The sequence below is a fragment of the Mytilus edulis genome, chromosome 6, assembly GCF_963676685.1.
Source record: "Mytilus edulis chromosome 6, xbMytEdul2.2, whole genome shotgun sequence".
NCBI classification, from domain to species: Eukaryota; Metazoa; Mollusca; class Bivalvia; order Mytilida; family Mytilidae; genus Mytilus; species Mytilus edulis.
Window position 1 is genome coordinate 27,762,051 of NC_092349.1, and position 21,116 is coordinate 27,783,166.

Here is a 21,116-nt window from a genome sequence, read left to right on the forward strand (position 1 = left end):
CTGAAATAAAAACTATGCAATACACAAAAACGTATATAACAGATCAATGTACATTTGTAGGTATAAACATAAACATTATATGTACATGAAGTAAAAAAAAATCATCAAACACAAAACATAAACTACATCGTATTTCCAATACTTATAAAGTTTTGATTTTATTCAGTTTTCTCTGATGTCCCAAGGATTTCAAAAGTATACACTCATATAAAAAAAGAAGATGTGATATGATTGCCAATAAGACAACTATTACTGTATATTATGTCTACTCATGTAGCCCTTCTATTCATTACATACATAGTCGTTTTCATTTAATCATGAAAAGAAGTTTTATATCTGTATCGCACTAAATGTTTGGTATCCAAAAAGTACATGTTACAGCCAATACCTTTGTTTTACAGGTTGTACAGAATTTAATAATTTCATTTTTGAAGCGACACCAATGAAAACAAAAGATATAGTGTCAACAAGTTGTTGCACTACATTTCACTGGTAGACAGCAGATCATAATAGATTCATAAATGAATAGAGTTCAAAGCAAAACGAATGGCTAATAAGATTGAGTATTATTCCATGCTTTTAACGTTTACGTGTTGCATATCCATTTTGACTGTTATTTTGAGGCCTTTTGGATTAAATATTTTTAACTATTTTGTTTTTAATTTTCAAACTTTAGGATTTAACGTACAATTAAGATGAGGTTTATTGCGGGGGAAAGTTTTGTGTATTTAAGATGTATACTATTTCATTTGTATGATATGCCAAAAATCAGCTGAAGAAAACCACAAAATATGTTAAAAGAACTTGTTAAGTTTTCTTATATCAATAAGCAGCTTTTTTGTTGAAATTACGAGAGTAAATGTGAGCTAGATTTTTATAGTCAATCTTTTGCAAACTGTTTTGCATTTACTCTATTTATTAATGTATTTATTATATTTCATAATTGCAGATTTCTTTCAGAAAACAAATGCACGTCTTTGTGAACTGATTATTACTGTTAAACATATATGCATAAAACACAGCAGGTACACATAAGCGCAAAGAGAGGGTCTCTGTTCAGTTGAACAGAGTATTTTCAAGAACTCGAATGTCTTTTCCAATACTTTTGTACGCTTGAGCAATCATCCGCATGGCGGGTCTGACATTCTTTACGTTACAAATAAGCATCCATTCATCTAGAATATCCTTGTTTAGTTTCACCAAATCTCGTTTCGTTTGCCTGTGATTGATGGTATCCCATGTCTCGAGGTCCATACCAAGTTCAACCAGAAAAAATAAGGATTTTTTCCCAATCAAAGGTGCCATTTTATCAATGTCTTCATCCGAAGGAACCAGATCCCATTTCTCTGGGTCAGTATCTGAAATAACATGAAGTAACGATAGTGTCCTTTTCATCTTTACTGTTTCGATACTTATTCATCAGTTACTTTCAAATACTTTGTTTTTAACGTTCTCCAAATGTCTGTGAATTTAGTTCTGTTTTTGTTTGGAAGTTTTGCGAATCCATCCATCATGTTTGGTCTACACACATTTCATCAAGGAATTAATGATCAAAACTTTAGCTGCTAATTAATTGTTTGAATTATTTGGAACCAAATTTTACAGATCATGACCTAAATAAGCTTTCAACTCAGAATTTTGGACCCCGTGTATACAAACCTTGGATGGTGCAAACTTCCTTAAAAAACGTGTTTGGTGTAATGGTGTATGGCAAACGGTGCAATTTTAAAAGATGTATGGTAATAGGGTGTATGGTGTAAAGGGATTGGTGTAATGATGTGTTAGGAATGGTGTGATTGTGCAATTATGCAACTTGCGATCGGAAATGAATAGTGTACGACATTTCATTTGTTACAAAATCTAAAACTAATTTTTAATTTTATACATCAATTAACAATGTTTTTTTTATAATGAATCACTAATTTCGTTATTGCACACTTTCTATGAAATTAAGTTGTATTATGGGTAATTTCGAAGGGTATAGATAGAATGGGGAATGGCGTATGGTGCAATGTGTAAGGTGTATGGTGCAAGGGTGTAACGTGTAAGGTGTAATGGCAAAGGGTGTATGGTGTAATAGTGTATGGTGACAGTGAGACGTTTGCACCATCCAAGGACTGTTATAAGTGATTTCATATCGCCATTTTAATGTGTTGTTTTTTTATCCGGGGGTGGGTTGGGGATATTTGTCATGCTCTCCCATTTGGTCATTTTATTTTACTAATGTTTTTTTTGAACGGAATCTTGAATAGCTCTTTTCTTATACGTTTGTTTGTTTTCTCTTCCATCAAGTTTTTCTCCTTCAAACTTGCCCTGTGATATTGCCAAGAGATGTAAGATTTCAGATCATGAAACACAGAAGTATGACCAAAAGGACATTCAACTGTTGGGGTTAAACTTGAAAGACCATATGACTTTGAGACCCCCAAAAAAATCCATGATCCCACATATACATGATATACACATATAAAAACTGTTGTAACCGTGCAAAACAAGCTCATGGAGCACAAGATATTTTTCTTGCGTTCCCATGTGTTAACCAAGATTTGGTTAAACATTTATTTACATATTTTGTTCTTTCACATCTCATTATAGTTGTGTTGTCGTTACGATCACCGCATTCGGATCAAAACCTGACATCGAAGTATAAGACAGGAAAAATAGTAATGATATCGGATATGTTCCTTAGTCGTAATTACAATCCCCTTCCCTTTCATGAATGTGACCTATCGAATAAGACTATTTACCGGATTCGTTATCACATAATCAACACGACGGGTGCCACATGTGGAGCAGGATCTGTTTACCATTCCGGAGTACCAGAGATCACCCCTAGTTTTTTGTGGGGTTCGTGTTGCATATTCTTTAGTTTTCTATGTTATGTAATGTGTACTATTGTTTGTCTGTTTGTCTTTTTCATTTTTAGCCATATCGTTGTCAGTTTATTTTCGATTTATGAGTTTGACTGTCCCTCTGTTATCTTTCGTCCTTTTTTTCTAAAAAGAACTGATAAAAATGAAGGATTTTCACTACATAGAAACTAACTGAACACGTATTTTATAGCATTTCAAGGATACAAAACATATTCAACTGTTGGATTGTTAAACTCGAAACATTTGACTTTAAGACTAAAATAAAACTAATGAAAACTTTGCAAACAGTCGAAGCAATGCCTTTAAAAGGATGTATAGTAAACTTAGATAACCAAACATGTGTTTTGAATTGTTTTCGAATGTACATCTTATATTGAATTAATAGGAAATTGTTATTTTATTTGAACAATCTAATTGCTAGTTTCTGTTTGTGAAATGAACTAAATGCAAGTAAAAGGATGCGATGGATTATTTGCAATATACCTAGAATAATAATTGTTCGTATAATTTTCTAGTGAGAAAAGAATATTATTTCTATGTAGAGTTTGTGTACTTTTAGTTGATACATACACAGTGTCTATTAAAATTGAGAATGGATATGGGGAATTACATCAACCCGACCAAAGATCAGACAACAGCCGAAAGCCACAAATGCAGCGGGAAACTCGGAGGTGTGTTTAAACTGACCACCTTGAACAAAATGTATACTAGTTTAGTGATAAAGAAGGTCATACTTAACATAGAAATATACACAAGAAAATATTTAAAAAAAAAATGCAAATCTATACTATTAACACAGCTGCAGTTGTTGAAAAAAAGTATACTTACCAAAGTCCACAAATGCGCCTCTCATAACCTATAGAAAGCAGATGTAACTATGATAAATATTTTACAATAAAATTATGTATATACCTTATATACTTTATTCTGATAAACCGCTATAAATACAAAAGTACAGAGAAGAAAAAAGACATTATACAATATTAAAAACCAATTGTTCAGAGAACAATTGAAGGTCTTTCCATCAAAACAATGTATTTTGATATGAAAATTTGTGAAACTAAGTTTAAAATGTCATTTCAATCGTCAAATGATAGCTCCTAGTAAGCTGATTCCAAAAATATATTGTTTCCATACATTTTTTTTTAAATTAAATAAGGGAGATAATTTGTTACTTCCGGTTTGAAAAATGTTACTTCCGATTATATTTGAATATTTACTTGACACTGATTCCAAAAATATCTGGTTCTATATACTTTTATATTAAAAAGTACAAAAAATAGCTATTTCCGGTTTACAAAAGGTCACTTCCGGTTGTTTTTTACAAGGTTAAATGGTTTGATATCTTTTTCTAAAAGTTGTATATCTTTATCATGTATACATATAGAATAAAAGCAAAGGTCAAAATCTAGAACGTCAAATTAAGCTATGACCTTGAGATCAGTTTCAAGGTCATATACCAAGGACCTCAAATCAAAAGACCATAGGTCTTTATTATATTTAGTTAATGAGTTATATCACCAAACGCGTATTTTTAAATACAAGAGGGAAGAAAACTCCCTTTTACATTCAACGTACGCTTGCAATCAAAATTTACATCTTACGACATGTCGCAACTAACAATTTAGTAAAAATAATTTGTTGATATCTTATACAGTCGTTGGATATAAGTGAAAATAAGCCAAATTCAAATATTAGAATATGACCTTGACCTTTGACCTTGACCTAATTTTCATTTTTTGGGACCAAGGACCTCAAATCAAAAGATCCTAGGTCTCTATCACTTATGATTTATAAGATAGAAATTCATATCACTTATATCAGATGCATAAGGGGAAATAACTCTCATATGGAGCGGTCATATCGCTTCGGTCAAAATAGGACAAATCATGCGAAGGATATAACGAGCAATTTTGTAAAATAAATTTGTCATAATCTTTTACGGTTGCGAAGGAGATGCGCTAACAAGGAAAACAGTGTTTGGGGAGATAACTCCTACAAAGAAAAGTATTCGTTTACGCAGGGTAAATTTCAAAAGTGCATAAACTGTTCGATATCATATACCAAATATCTAAGCGACATATAGCGAAACAAATGTTTATCGCAAAAACAAAATTAGGCGGAAGAAAAAAAAAAAAAAATAATCAGAAGAAAAACAATAGGTCTTTCCACAGAAAAGTGGAAAGACCTAATTACAAAGGTACATATGTTGAATTAAAACTATATCAATTCACGAGAACCCCTTTTCCTGACACGTCATTCTATATTACAGTGTAAGTCAAATATTTAACAATTTGACGTCGGTTTTGTTTGACAAGACTGAATGTTGACACAACGAATCCTGCTTCCTTTTTATAATGTTGATCGACCCTATGAATTGGCTGCAGAAAATATTGGAAAGTTTCAGAATTAGTACAGATAGTCTACCTCTTGGAATATTGTTCCGACTATGTTCTCTTAGAATTTTTTCTACGCCAACGAACTGACGAGACGCATTTGGCTAGTTACATCGTATATTCATTATTTTTGGTTGTATTTAGGTTAAAAAATGTTACCATAAAATTGAGAAAGGAAATTTGGAATGTGTCAAAGCGACAACAACCCGACTATAAAGCAGTCAACATGTATATTGAGGTCAAATACCGTTGGAAAAATATGTTTTTAACTAGTGTTATTCTTTATGTGCTAAACACTATGTTTTACATTATGTCCTTTACACATAGACGCAGTTTTCAATATTATGTTCACTAAAAACCTATTAAGGATGTTCGCTACTCTGTTAAAAAATAACAAGCTTTTTAAAAGACTATTATGAATTGATAGTATATTAATAAAGAAACTGAAAAAGTAGAAAAAAATGGAGGGTCCGAGTGCTCGTTTTCGAGATATAAGCCATTGAAAATTTGGCGGGAGATTATTCTCTCCAGACTTTTCATATAATTAACATTGGCACCTTATATATTTCAAACACTATAAAAAAATAACAAGAATTTTATAAAATTTTGAAATATGGCTTTTTAAACTTTATGTTATAAAATTATAAAAAGAAAAGTAGGGGTTAGTGGGCAATTTTTTTTTAATGACAATACATGGATAAAACCAGAGGATTCCAAAAATCTGTCAAAAAGTCAAAAAGTGGAGGAGCAAACATCCTTAAATTTGTCCCTTTGGTGTCTTTCGTCCCTCTTTTACTTTAACCCATGGATGACATCTTTAATAACACAACACGTTTTCCTTGGATTCATAAATTTCTAAAAGTATTCCAACTATTGAATAAAATTAAGAAAGGAAATGGTGAATATGTCAAAGCGACAACCACCCGACCATAGAACAGATAACAGCCGAAGGCAACCAATGGGTCTTCAATGTAGCGAGAATTCCCGCACCCGTAGGTGTCCTTCAGCTGGCCCCTGAAACATGAATAAACATGACTTTAAAACTTAAAAAAAAATAGAAATAACACTGCATGTGACGGACATTTTGTTCTGTAATCACTACTTAGAAGCAAATTTAATTAGTTCAACAGCATCTTAAACAAGTGAAATATTAAAATATGTTGTATAAAACATATCTACCTTGCATAAGGTGTGTGGATTTTGTATCTTTCCTTCCTCTACAGCTTTTTTAATTTTTCTGAAAGTCAGTGTTGATTGCTCGTGACAAAGGCATAATGCCTTGAATTTTAGTAGTTGTGGTTCAGTTTCTGATGTAAAGAGGTCTTCCCATTCTGTGTATGATAGGTAGAGATATCCAACCAGTTGGCGAATCTCATCTACAGTGTAAAGGATTGAAAGTCGACGAAGGTGAAGTGCTGACAAATCTTCACTGAGAAAATCTTCATTCGCAACTGTAGAAAAAGTATGTAATAATTTAGGGTCATCAGAGAGGTATTAATTCGTTGTAATTGTGAATAGTATCGAGATTTGAGATGAGGGTAACTTCATTGTTGAATTGTTGAAAGCATGTATTTGAAAGTCCAAAGGTCTGAACATCTAATGAAAAACAAGTTATTAACTATCAATCCTAACGTTAGAAATGTCAAAGGCAGGATCAGCCTAAACAATGTTTAATACACATTTTAACTATTTGTTTCAATGTTATTCAACTTCCTAATTGGGGTAATCTTCCAGTTGTCTGATTCGAGCTACCCTGTTTAATCTGGCGTATATTAAACTAATAGCTTAATATCTTTGAGGAGTATTTACTACCACTGGGACAATGCCACTTTCGCTGTATGTTTAGTATATTATACTATCAGAAACCCGGTAGTCAGGAATGTTTTGCCTACTTCAAATATCATTGATATATTGCTTTTGTAAGTTAATTATTTCCTATATGTTGAAACTAATCAAGGCATTATGGTTTCCCATGCAGAGAAATCCTTACCCTTATTTGAAACAATTTGTCGAAATTGTTAGTTTGCAATGCATCCTAACTGCATAGGTCTTTCGTCTAAACGATAATTTAAATTCGAGAGTCACTGATTGTTGTAAATTGATAGTACATCGGGTGCGCTAATTCTGAGGTTTGTTGTGAAGGCATTATATTGACACGAGGCATGCATGCAATTAAAATTATAATATAAAACAATCAACTACAAACATTGGTTTACAATTTAGAATTTCTATAAAAGCGGAAGGTTTGGCATGCCGAAAATCCAGTTACACCCACCATTTTTTTTCTTCTTAAAATGTCCTGTATTAAGTGCGGAAAATGACCATTGCTATATTATAGTTCGTTTTTGTGTGTGTTACATTTTAATGTTGTGTTTCTGTTGTGTCGTAGTTCTCCTCTTATGCGTTTCCCTCAGTTTTAGTTTGTAATCCGGATTTGCTTTTTAATTGGTTGATGAGTTTCTAACAGCGATATACTACTGTTGCCTTTTTTATCTTTTACTGAGGGACTTTCCGTTTAGATTGTTCCTATCTTTGGTATGTTTGTTCTTTTAGTTTTTATTGGTGTCTTTGTCAATATACTATCCACTATAAACATGTGTTTGTCATTGTCAAATTTGCTATGATGTACATCATAGATAAAATTGAGAAAGAAAATGGTGAATGTGTCAAAGCGACAACAACCCGACCATAGAGCAGACAACAGCCGAATGGGTCTTCAATGTAGCGAAAATTCCCACACCTATAGGTGTCCTTCAGCTGACCCCTAAAAATATGTATACTAATACAGTGATTATGGACGTTATACTAAACTCCGAATTATACACAAGAAACTAAAATAAAAAATTATACAAGACTGACAAAGGCCGGAGGCTTCTGACTTGGGACAGGCGCAAAATTGCAGCGGGGATAAACATGTTTATGAGATCTCAACCATCCCCCTATACCTCTAGCCAATGTAGAAAAGTAAACGTATAACAATAAGCACAGTAAAATTCAGTTCAAGTCTGAGTTCGATGTCAAAAGATGTAACAAAAGAAAAAATATAAAATGAGATTAATACATAAATAACAACAGACTACTAGCAGTTAACTGACATGCCAGCTCCAGTCCTCAATTAAACTGATGGAAAGATTATGTCTTCATCATATGAATATCAGGCACAATCCCTTTCGTTAGGGTTTAGTATCATACTTTCATAAAATATATGAGAAGAACATAACCCGTGTCATGCCAACAACTGCTTTTTTGAAATAAATGTGTTTAGTTCCGATGCAAAAACCCTATAAGTGAATCAATATTAAAGCCAAAATATGCAATCTTAAATGACCTGACAACAGTATCGTAACTATATCTCTTTTTAATAAGTGTATTAAAAGGTTTTGTTAGTTTCTGAGGTGAATATTGACATTTCTGTGCTTTAGAAAGAATATTTTCATAAAAAAAATGGATGTTAAATACCTGAACTTATAAGATGTCGGCATGTTGAGTTATATTTACGAATTATTTCATTATACCGGTGATAAAAGTTAGTAAATGTTTTGACCAGTTTGTGATATCGAAAACCCTGGTGTTATATTTTTTCAGTAATACATAAATTTCTCTCGCTAAAATCTGATACGTTGTTACATACACGAGCGAATCGTACAAGTGGAGATATATAACCACCATAAGATGGTTGACAGCTTTGTTAGATGAATTTGTATGTTTGTTTGAATTTGTTGTACAGATGTTTTACATGTCTGAGATATAGGTTTACGCAGGTTTTGCTAATGGATTCAATTATTTTCATTTTAACATGTTGTATCTGTTGTCATTGCTTACTGGATTGTATCAATGGAACTATAAAAAATAAAGATGCACGTTGTAGGTTTTTCTAGCTATGGAACTAGGCAGAAAGTTCGCTATTCTCTTCTAAAAAAGTCTATACCAAGTCGGTTAGTTGATTGATAACGTTTGATGATGTTAGTTATTGTAAACTTTTCCCTTGTTTAATTTACCTTGGAGTTCAGTGTTTTCGTAATACGTTTTTGTAGATCTATGTAGTGTTTTGTTAACTGCTTGTTTTTTGTTGATTATTGATTTCTTTTGACAGATTGTATTCGTTGTTTTTAGTTATTGTAGGTCTATGTAGTGCTTTGTTAACTGCTTGTTTTTTGTTGAATATTGGTTTTGTTGCCAGATTGTATTCGTTGTTTTTAGTTTTTTGTAGGTCTATCTGGTGTTTTGTTAACTGCTTGTTTTTTGTCGATTATTGCTTTTTTTTTGTCAGATTGTATTCGTTGTTTTTAGTTTTATCGTCATTTAGTATTTTTATCTCCTTTTATACTGATTTCCTTTTGAATAATCATGTATATTTCATCTGATAAAATTGTATAAGTTGTTATTAACTATGTTATATTTCAATGCGGAATTCATAAACTATTAGTCAGAACCTCTTTTTGTCTGTTTTTTCTCACTGTGAACATTGTGTGTATGTATAGAAAATATGTTATCCTGTTTGTACAATTAAATCTCAAAATATTCTTTATCATGCCAACTGTTAGCTGTGTGAATCTAAAGTCCTGCTCTTCTCTTGAAAACAGACTCAAAGATACATTATTATATGTTAAACTATATTCATTGGAATCTGATTATCAAGGAAGGGATTAATTGCGCTATTAATTGGAAGCTTTTTTTTAGCTATTTCAAGTGTCACACGTCTTGAAAATTAGTTACACTGTACTTTTGAGTGAATGTTTGATAAATAATAAAAATCTTACCTGGACAGGTAAGTTCACACTTCCTCATTATTTCCTAAAAAATGAAAATAATATTTTGTATTAGAAAAAAAAAGGTAAAGATTTAAAATAGGAATATAAATGTTAAAAAAGGTGTTAAATATTCAATGACTATATCAGATAAGTCATCAAGCTTTCAACTCATTGTGCATGATTTATTTCGTAATATATTGTGATACTTGATTATTTTTGGAAAATGTTAAATTTACTCCGCCTAAAATGATTCGTCTTGTTAAAATATGTATATGTCAATCATTGTGTAAAAATAACGCCTACTAAATAAACTCATCATAGATACTAGGACTAAATTTTGTATATACGCCAGACGCGCTTTTCGTCTACAAAAGACTCCTCAGTGACGCTCGAATCCAAAAGAAAGTTAAAAAGGCCAAAAAAAGAACGAAGTTGAAGTGCATTGAGGACCGAAATTCCTAAAAGTTTTGTAAAATACAGCTAATGTAATATATGCCCTAGGTAGAAAAGCCTTAGTATTTCAAAAATTGTCTTTAAGAATAATTTAAACATGCGAGAAACACTATCGTCATGTTAACCTCTGATACTTCCTTTCCCTTCGAAGTATGCAGAAAATTTAAATATCATAGCCTCAGTCATTAATGGAAAACTATCATTTATGATAATGAGCAACGGATGCAGTAAAGTTGGTACCATTAATGAAAATGTCGGGATTGAAGGATGGCTGCCAGTAAATTTTCAGTTGTATTTCAGCATGAATAAAGCCAACAGTAGTATATCGCTGTTCAATACTCGTAAATCGATGGAAAAAAACTAAATCGGGATTACAAACTTAAACTGAGAGAAACGCATTAGTTATAATAGGAGAACAACGACATAACATTAAAATGTAACACACAGAAAAACGACCTAGGCATAGGACAAATCAGATAAAAACAACAAATGTAACATCAAAACCAAATACATGAATTTGGGATAGAAAAGTACCGTGACACGTCTTATTCACACTCAATTCACACTCAAATATGAGAGAAAACAAACAAAGCACACCGTTATAATGTAAAACACACAGAAACGAAATATAAAATATCAATGGCCACAAAGAGAAACTCATAACAAATTCCATGTTTATATCATGATGATTTATAGGGCTTCACGCTAGTTTCGTCTACATAACACTCATCAGTGACACTTTAAAACAAGACCAAAGTAATGTATCCATTTACTATTTTTTTTCGGACTGATTTACAACAAATTGTTTCATATCAATAAAAACCAGATTGGTTACTTGGTGAATCCATGACGGAAAGCCAATCATTAGCAGCAATGCCCCTTTTGTACAAAAATGATAGAAAACATATGCATTATACGATGTCCATCAATACACAATGATTTTTAGTAGTTTTCCTCACGAATACAAGAAAAGAAAAGTCGCCTGAATTGATAACAGTTTTTACATGGTGTTGATTAATGAAAAATGCCAATAAGCAACAAAACTTATATTGGATAAAAACAAATTGGATTTGTTTGAACCATCAATAAGATTAAACCATATGTGTGACAGAACGAGTAAGGTAACTAAATGATATTTTGTTTATATTGGCGGTTAGTGATTGCAGATTTACATGAAACACTAGGTTTCGGGGCTAAACACAATGTAAAACATTTAAAGGCATTCCTCTGGATTCACATGTTCGTTCGAAATCAATTTTAAAGATTGTCTTTTTATTTGCAACAGAAAGAAATCGTAGAACATTTGAAAATTCTTGGTTTAATTATCCTAATTCCAAGAAATTGTAATCAAAGAAAATGATGAATCTACATTAACAGATGTATGTCATTGAAATATATAGTTTGAAGATAGGATCAGAGTGCACATGTGTATGTCATTGATATATAAAGTTTAAAGATAGAACCAGAGTGCACAGGTGTATGTCATTGAAACATAAAGTTTACAGATAGGATCAGAGTGCACATGTGTAGGTCATTGAAATATCAATTTTAAAGATAGGATCAGAGTGCACAGGTGTATTTCATTGAAATATAAAGTTTATAGATAGGATCAGAATACGCACAGTTGTATCTTGAAAATACATGTTCTTATATCATATTTTAATTACCTTTTCTGTTATCCAAGAGGACATCACAAATTTGTCATGGTCTAATTTGTGTCCGGGACAAACCCAGATACTATCGATTTTTTTGAATTCTCCAATGGATAGCAGGCATGAATCTTTTGCAACACTACAGCAAAAGTTCATTTCAAAATTTCCTACTCTTATCTCAGAGTTATCACTGCTGGTTTTAATATATAGCTGACTTATGTTCTCCAGCGCTGATTTCAGACAATCGCAGATACTTGAAGCAAGGTCTTTCAATATCAAGACTTTGTTCTTAGCATGAACAAGACGGACAAAAATTCGATCATCTTCACAGAGTATATGAATTTCTAATGATGGATCAATTGTAAATACTGCAGATCTATGAAACAACATGTCGCCCTTTCTATCGCCGTATTTCTTGACATCAAAAATACTGAGGCAGTAAGTGATGAACCTGAATGACAAAGCTGGTGGTATGATAGCAGAACTGGAACTAAATGATATGGCAATGTTTCTGTCGGTCAGGAATGGAGACTGAAGGTATCCAGTGGTATCCTCAGCCTGAACCATGCTAGCAACGAAGTAAAAGTCGGTCGGTATTCGATTGCGCTTGAGGTCATATCTCTTTGGTTCTACTAAAATGTCAAGGTGTGTCATCACTGCTACTAAGTATTCTTTGTGCTGGTCAAATCTCTGATATTTACCAGTTCTCCAAAGTTTCTCTATTGCGGACTTGAAGATGACCCCTTTCTGGCTCATCAGATTCCATAAATGCTCTTTTTGTTTTTCACCTTTACAGAATCTTTTATCGGTGATTATTGATTTGAAAGCATCAATGAGATATGTCGGCAGAAGTGTTATATGTGTATCCAATCCCGGTTCATCAAAGTAAAGAATTTCGCCAATTGCATGCTGGAATTTCAGGAAAACCTTGAGTTCAGCATCTGATAATGGTCTTATAGGATGTAAAGTGTTTATCTTTTTCAAATCGTCAAATGTAATAACATTCCTATTCTCTCGGATAAGATTCTCGAATTCCAATTCAAGGGGAATAAAGCATTTTGGAAAGTTCTGTCCCCATGTTGGTTGACGCTTCGACTCCCAGATTATACCTCTTCTGATTTTTGCCATTTCTGGATCATTTTTGTTTCTAGCATTCACAAAGATTTTGTCTTCAATAACCAAATGTGACATCAGTGTAGATCCCTGAAACATACTCTTTATCTCTAAAAATAGCTGTTCTCTCGTTGTTTCAACTTCACCCTAAAAGTGTGATTCAGTTGTAATTTGAGATTTAAATCCTAATGTTACAATAAAAATATATGATAAAAAAATGTCTATTCCTTTCCTTGACCTTGACCATACATGTAGGTCCTTTTAGGGTTATAACCCTTCTTTGTTTTGATATGCTTTGAAATTTCAAATATGTTAAACCCATAGCTTCACTAAATAGAGACATTTATTGTCGAAATGCGCAATCCTTACCGTTAATGCTAGTTCGTTAAAGTGTCACTTAATATTAAACATAAGCATTTCAAATATTTAAAAAAAATAGTAGTATTATCTCTTTGTTCATAGTAACCGTATCAGTTAATCAAAAGACAATGACCATGTATATAATCTCACACACGCAGACAACGCAATACATCAGTTAGATAATAACCATTGTTGATATTCATGTAGTACTTTAGCAAAATATGTGTGTACTCACAGTTTTCAGCTTGTCTTTATGCGTAAAAACAATCATAATTTTCGGAAATCCATGATGGCTTCCTTTGCAGTATGTCACAATCGTGTTTATCCAGAATTGTAGATAATCTGTTCACGGTGAAAAATAACATGATTTAGGGAATTTGAAAGATAGATATTTTTAATGTTTTGTTAAAATTGGTCAGTTGAAATCATTTGGCAGCTTCCAATTATACACTTTATCAATAATAATAACATATTTTACATGTGCTCAACTACAATTGACACTTCACGAGTATTGAACATCAGTTCAAGATTGAGAACCAACACCATGCCAATATAGAATTACAATAATTTATAACAATAACAACAATATAAGCAATTTATTGAGCCAAAATTAGTCAAAAGGAATGCAACTGCCACATGAACCCCATCAACACACATACATTGTGTGTGTCTTTGTATCCTCTATTGATGATGCCTTCATTCTTAGTTCTGCTAGTTTATTGAAGATATGTTAAAGGTTACTGAGAAAAAACTAATTTTGCAAAGGGACTAGTATATTCCAATTTTGTTTATCGGAATATACAACACTGGCTTAGGTGTATACTATTCAGGTGGTGTCAAATAAAATCAAACTGCCAATCATTTATATAATTTCTTCAATGACTACACACTGAGTCTATTCATTTATATTTACTTATAGTTTGTCATTGCCTTTTCAGAATAACTTCAATATATACATACAGTTGCAAACATGATTTACACAAACCAATAGGTCGATAAAATATAATTGACAATGAACCATAGTTCAAATGATATGAAAGTTATCAAAACATATCCAGGATACAAATGTTAACAGACTGGATCAAAGTCGTCGATGTATAGTTCTGTCAAAGACAATTATCTCATAGAATGTTATTTAGTATTGTATTTTCGTTGGTTCCAATTAACGTTGCTATTTTATTTCTTAGCTTGACTTTAGTCTGCATACAACCTTTATCACACTCCTGGCAAATTATTGATGTTGTGATTGCTTTAACTTTATCACATGGTGAACTATAAATTCGTGTGTGGTCAGTATATTTTATAGAGTGTTAATGACGTTATTTCAACTATTAATGATGATGTCATTTCTTAATGTTGCTGTATTTGATTGTTTATTTGTATACTCAACTTAACAAGAAAAAAACCCGTTTGCGTTAAATTTGTTATACGGTTCACTACTAAATGTTTTTGTTTTACTAATCCTCTATCAATGTGTTTGGGTCAGTGACAGACCATGTAACTTATAATAAAAAAAAAAATGTTTATATAAGAACTGTTAATTCATGATTCACTTGTTGACACGAAATTAATCGAAATTGGTATCGAACGAAAAATAACGAACAAATGAATGTTAAATACAGTGTATTGATCTTTAATATGACTTTTGGTTAATATCGTTTTTTAGATTTCTAAGTCAATAACACATTTGCTTAATCTCCCTGCGAACTTGTTAACTGTATCATTTGAGTATTGATCAAGATTAAGACGTTATATCAGCACATGTAAAACTTTTTGATTAAAGCGTAAAAGTTGGTTTTGGTTGAGATTATTTACAATGTAAATACTCTGTCTTTTCTACAACTGTTAATTTACGACTGTGATTTTATTATTATCTCTGTTTGATTGTGTGAATTTCCTTACAAAAATATCATAGAGTTTTAAGTGCAGTCACAACAAACTCTCATAAAGCGGATCTGAATACAAAAGTTCCTATTTTGATTTATACTAATTATCTCGTTTGCAATTTATGATTATTTTTTATGTATAAAAGATATACAGTCCGTGTATATGAAATCTTCCTAGCTTTATTTATTTAGAAATACGTTCGAAAGTTTTTGGGGGAACTGGAAATTAAAAAAAAATCAGTTCGAAAATAATCTAGAATGGTGGAAGGAAACTAAGATAAAGATAAAAAGTATAACCATAGAAGTTGCAAAGCAGTTAAACATAACAGAAAAAGAAGTAAGGGAGTGGGAAAAAAGGTTAGATAATATTACGGGAACCCATCCAATCAAAAATGAAAACGAATTAAATAATTTGAAAGAAAAAAATTAAAGATTATTATGCCCAAAAAGCTGAGGCAGCCAGAATTAGGTCTAAGGTTAACTGGTACGAGAAAGGCGAAAAATCAACAGGGTACTTCTTTAAACTCGAAAAAAAGAGGATTGCTGAAAAATAATGGACTAGAATAAAAGGTTCAGACGGAAGGTATAAGGACGATATAGAATCTATCCTAGAAGAACAAGTGTCTTTTTACAAACAATTATTTACATCCGAGGGGTGGGATAGGGATGCTGCAGAAAATCTATTACAAAATATAGATCATAAACTAAGTGAGGAAAATTAAAAAATGTGTGAAATGGAAATATCTTTAGATGAAATAAGTAAGGCCGTTAAAATTTTGAAACTTGATAAATCCCCTGGGGAAGACGGAATTGTGAATGAATTTTACAAAGCGTATTGGTATTTGATAAGCGACGACTTCGGGGCGGTTATTAAAGAAATTGTTGACAACAATTTGCTCTGTGAATCCCAATACAGAGGTATGATAACGCTTATGTTTAAGTCTGGGGAGAGAGAAGACATAAAAAATTGGCGTCCTATAACGCTTTTGAACACGGATTATAAAATTATTTCAAAAGTACTCGCGGAAAGGTTAAAAAATGTATTACCGCAAATAATTGATTTCGATCAAAAAGGGTTCAAAGGGCGCAACATTTTTCAAGGCAATAGATTATTACAAGATGTTATAGATTTTTGTGAGTTAGAAGATGAGGAGGGTGCGATATTATTTTTAGATCAACAAAAAGCATTTGATAGGGCGGAATGGGAATGGATCGATTTTTGCTTATTAAAATTTGGGTTTGGGGAAAAATTCAGGAGTTGGGTAAAAATGCTTTTCATTAACGCTAAGACGTGCATTCATACGAATGGGTTTACGTCTAGATTCGTAGGCATAACCCGTTCAATTCGTCAAGGATGCCCAATAGCCCCGATGTTATATATCCTGCAAGCAGAACCACTTGCAGCATCAATTAGAAACAACCCTAATATAAAAGGAATAAAACTTCCTACTAGAACTGGGGACTTTATTGAAACAAAGCTAAATATGTTTGCTGACGATACTCAACTCTTTAATAAAAGCGAGGAGTCTATCGAAGAAACATTTAAAACTTTAAAACTGTACGAAAATGCTTCGGGGGCTAAAATGAATATGGATAAGACTGTTGGCATGTATTTAGGCAAGTGGCGAAATAAAAAACCAAAATTTAACAAAATTAAATGGTCTAAGCGTCCCGTGAAAGCACTAGGGGTACTACATGGATACGGGGTGGACTTAGATCAAATTTGGTTAGAAAAAATAAATAAAATAAAACGCTGTATGGAAGTTTGGAAATCAAGAGATCTCACATTTACGGGAAAAGTTTTAATTATTAAATCCTTTGTACTGTCCGTCATTGGATACGAAATTGAAATGAGAGGTATCCCGGATATATACGAAAAACAAATAAATAATATTATATGGTCCTTTATATGGGATGGGAAAACAAACCAAATCGCTAGAACAGTGTGCTGTTTACCGAAAGAAAAAGGGGGGATAGGAATGATAAACTTAAGAGACTTTATTAAATCAAAACAAGTGAAAAGTATGCACAGTATTGTCAACTCAAAAACACAAAAATGGAATGCAATAGGAAAATACTGGTTAACGTCACTAGACGAAAAATATGATACAGATTTTTTTATATGTTCTTGTTCGGACACTACATGTTTTAGGCAAATACAAATGTCCAAATATTATAAAGAACTCTTAATTTCCTGGACCGACTTACAGAAAATCCAAAAATCGGTCACGAAAGAGGACCTTTTAGAAGAAAATATTTTCGGCAATTGTAAATTTAAGTTCAAGGGACATGCATTATATTATGCAAACTTTGCCTCCAGTGGAATAAAAAAAAATAAAGATATATGGGACTTAAACAATAAATCCTTTAAAACTTCTTTTGATATTTTTAAAAGTCTTAAAGATAAAAGGAATTGGATTGCACAATATAGTCGCATTAAATCTTCGTTAACACCTCAACAAATTGACGTTTTAAAAGCAGATTCTAGCATACAATGTCATTCTGATAGACCTATAAAAATAATAAATTCTTGTCAATTTATAAAAAAATGGAGTTGTCGTTGATGCCAAAAAATAATGCCTTAAAGATATTAGATACTTTTATGAGAATAAAACAGCCCCAAATAGTCAGTTGAAGTGGAATTTACATGTTGGGAAGGAACTACCATGGGATTACATTTGGGAAACTTTGAATAACAATTTAGCTAACAGGAAAATTAAACAATTTCAATGGAAGTTACTACATAATATAATTTACACTGAAGAAAAATTACAAAAAATGAATCGCTTAAACGGGAAGTGTCACTTTTGCAATGAAAAAGAATCACTATTTCATCTTTTTATTTATTGTAAACTGGTGGAACACGTTTGGCGGGAAATTTTTGAGAAAATAAGGGAATTTTGTTCAAAATTAAATATCCAAAAATTACAAAAATCGGAAATAAGTATAATTTTTGGGGTCATTAATGCAGATGCATCCTATACCCAAATTTTAGATACAGTGCTTATAATCACGAAATGGGTTATCTGGAAAACTAGAAATATCGCAAAATATCAAAAGAAAGGGATAAGTAAAGCGATGATTTTAAATATGATAAAACATGAAATGCAGTTTTTGCACAAATATCTTAAAACGAATACGAAGATAGAAGCCTTTTCCACTATGTGTGACATTTTTTGTATATAAATATATATTTTGCGTGGTTAGGTCAGTGCAATCACCTCTTTGATACTGATTGAACAATAATATGTACACTGCGCTCAACTCCCTACATGTAATTTCTGTTGTGTATGTATTCATGTATATCATCTAATTGTAACAAGACATGATGTATCATATTATAAACAAATATTTACTCACCATATCTTTGAAATTAATCCTTATTGGGAATCAAAATCATTAATCCATTTTATTTATGAATGAACTACACATCCCTTTAACAAATTGCACGTGGTAAATGATCACTCGACCAGAGATTTAATGTAATTGAAATTAACATAACAAAAGACGTGATGTACGATACAATTGAAACTGCTTAATAAATACAGGTAGCCTTTGTGAGAAATAAATAATGATAAATACAAACTTTATTCAAATAATTATATATGGTGAGAGGTATAGATATATAGATCGATAAGGACTACATGTACAGGTACATTTGTACAAGGATAGATAATATTTATAAAGGTGGATGTTAATAATTTATAGTGGGAGTTTTTTTTCTCATTTGCTTTTCCCCCGACAAATGAGTCTGTAAAAATGGGGCCCCCTTAGTTGTTCCCTGGGCAACTGAGGGTTGATGTAACAGGTGATTATTAATAAAATATGTTAAATATTAAAAAAAAAAAAAAAAAAAAAAAAAAAAAATCTTCCTAGCTTTAGTCTACGAACAAATTATTCAATGACAATTTTGGTACTTTTTTTTAAACATTTATCATACAAGAGAGGGGAAAGATACCAAGGGACATTTAAATTCGTAAGTCGAAAATAAAATGACAACACCATGAACAGACAAACCACAGTAAACACAAAACAATTGTTAAGCTTTTATACATTAATACTTGGACGGAGAGTGGTCACATTGGCAATTATACAAAATTTTCGTATTAACATACACAACACAAATTAAAAAAGACAACTTTACCTCTTGCTGTTTTCGGTCCACTTTTCCCAGGTAAATATTGCTCAAATTGACATGGGTCATCAAGGGTCCTACTTCCATCCAGTACAATCAAATAGATGGCTCGGTAGGACAGGAAACTTTGGTGCGTGGAGTAAAATATATCTTGACCTCCAAAGTCCCATATTATTACGGGAGCTATATGTCTTTGATGTAACATTTTCTTTCCTACTTTTAAAGATTGCTTTAAAATGTGTGCTTCCGTAATTGATATCTTTATCTCTTTCACTTCTTTGGAAACTCTGAATAATCTTTTAAGTTTTGTAATTATTCCAGGATTCGTAATAGATTCTACAGAATGTGACAAACTAGATGCTGTTTGATCTACTTCAGATAAATGAGCCAATGTTTTTATTTGTCCTTTGGCAGCGTGCATAGACAAATCTTCTGGAGAACTTGTGTGCTTTGTTTCACTAAGATCCAAAGTCTGTCCTTGATTTTGCCCATATTCTTTTGATTCCTTGTGAACAGTGATCGGTATATTTTCAATGACTTCTTCGAATTCTTTGCATTGGGTGTCTTCATGGGAATAGTTTGGTTGATCACTTGAAATTATTGGATTACTTGCCATTGTCCTGGTTTTATATGGATCTATGTATTGTGGAACGTCGTCTTGTAATACTTGGTCTTGATTTTCCTTAGGAAAAGCGATAGTTGGCATTGGCCTGTAATCGTGATAATCTCTGTTTTGTTCATCCACAAAGAACGGTTCATCTCGACATTTCCTCAACGGGGTATCTGAATCAAATTGAATATTTGGTATTGGTATTTCTTCTAAATGAAGCAGTTCTGGTTTATCTTTGTCGACTTTTGGCCCAACTTTCTTGTCCAAATATGGTTGTTTGATTAGATCCAGTGGCATATTTTGAACAAGGTTTTTCTGGTTACCTTGCTGTTTGTGTAGATCACATGGGACATAAGGCGCTAATTTTTCGCCCTTTGAAATACATTTTGTTTTTTCTGAATCAAGAGGGAAATCATGCAGCACTGTTATTTTGGCGAGAGAATGGTCCTGTTGTTTTTGTAGATCAAAATGTACATTTTGCACTGGTATTTTTTCTGGACTAAGATGCACTTTTGCAACTGGTTTTTCAATATTGGGATCATCTTTAGTGTTATGTAGATCTAGAAGAACATTTGTGATTGGTCTATCGTCTCCTATAATTTGTTTAAGTTTATCCCAATTTCCTTGTGCTCTTGATCTGCTGTTATCCTGTATTCTTTCGACTGCAACATCTTGCTTTTCATTTTTCTCCCTAAAGTCTACGTGTTGTTCGTTAAACTGTACAGTAGCACCTTCCACTAAACTTTCATTACACTGTTTGCTTAAATCAGTGGATAGTCCTGTTGAAAGACTGCTAGTAGGAATATCCAATGGTTTCTGTCTTAACGACCTACTGATGGTCAATTCCTCTAAAGAGAAATCTGGAAATAGAAAGATCTTCATATACT

The 21,116-nt window shown here is 32.2% G+C and overlaps 1 protein-coding gene across 1 annotated transcript in view; it reads right to left on the minus strand.

Annotated features, from left to right (window-relative positions):
- Nucleotides 1-650: 650 nt before the first annotated feature.
- LOC139528940 (uncharacterized) overlaps nt 651-21,116 on the minus strand; it is a 29,999-nt gene continuing 9,533 nt past the window's right edge. Inside the window, exons 3-9 of the mRNA XM_071325188.1 lie at nt 19,629-21,089; nt 13,834-13,940; nt 12,141-13,385; nt 10,030-10,063; nt 6,449-6,720; nt 3,702-3,729; nt 651-1,358 (exon numbers count right to left, since the gene is read on the minus strand). Coding sequence (XP_071181289.1) covers nt 1,057-1,358; nt 3,702-3,729; nt 6,449-6,720; nt 10,030-10,063; nt 12,141-13,385; nt 13,834-13,940; nt 19,629-21,089 — 3,449 coding nt within the window. The 3' untranslated portion in view covers nt 651-1,056. The remainder of the gene's footprint in view (nt 1,359-3,701; nt 3,730-6,448; nt 6,721-10,029; nt 10,064-12,140; nt 13,386-13,833; nt 13,941-19,628; nt 21,090-21,116) is intronic.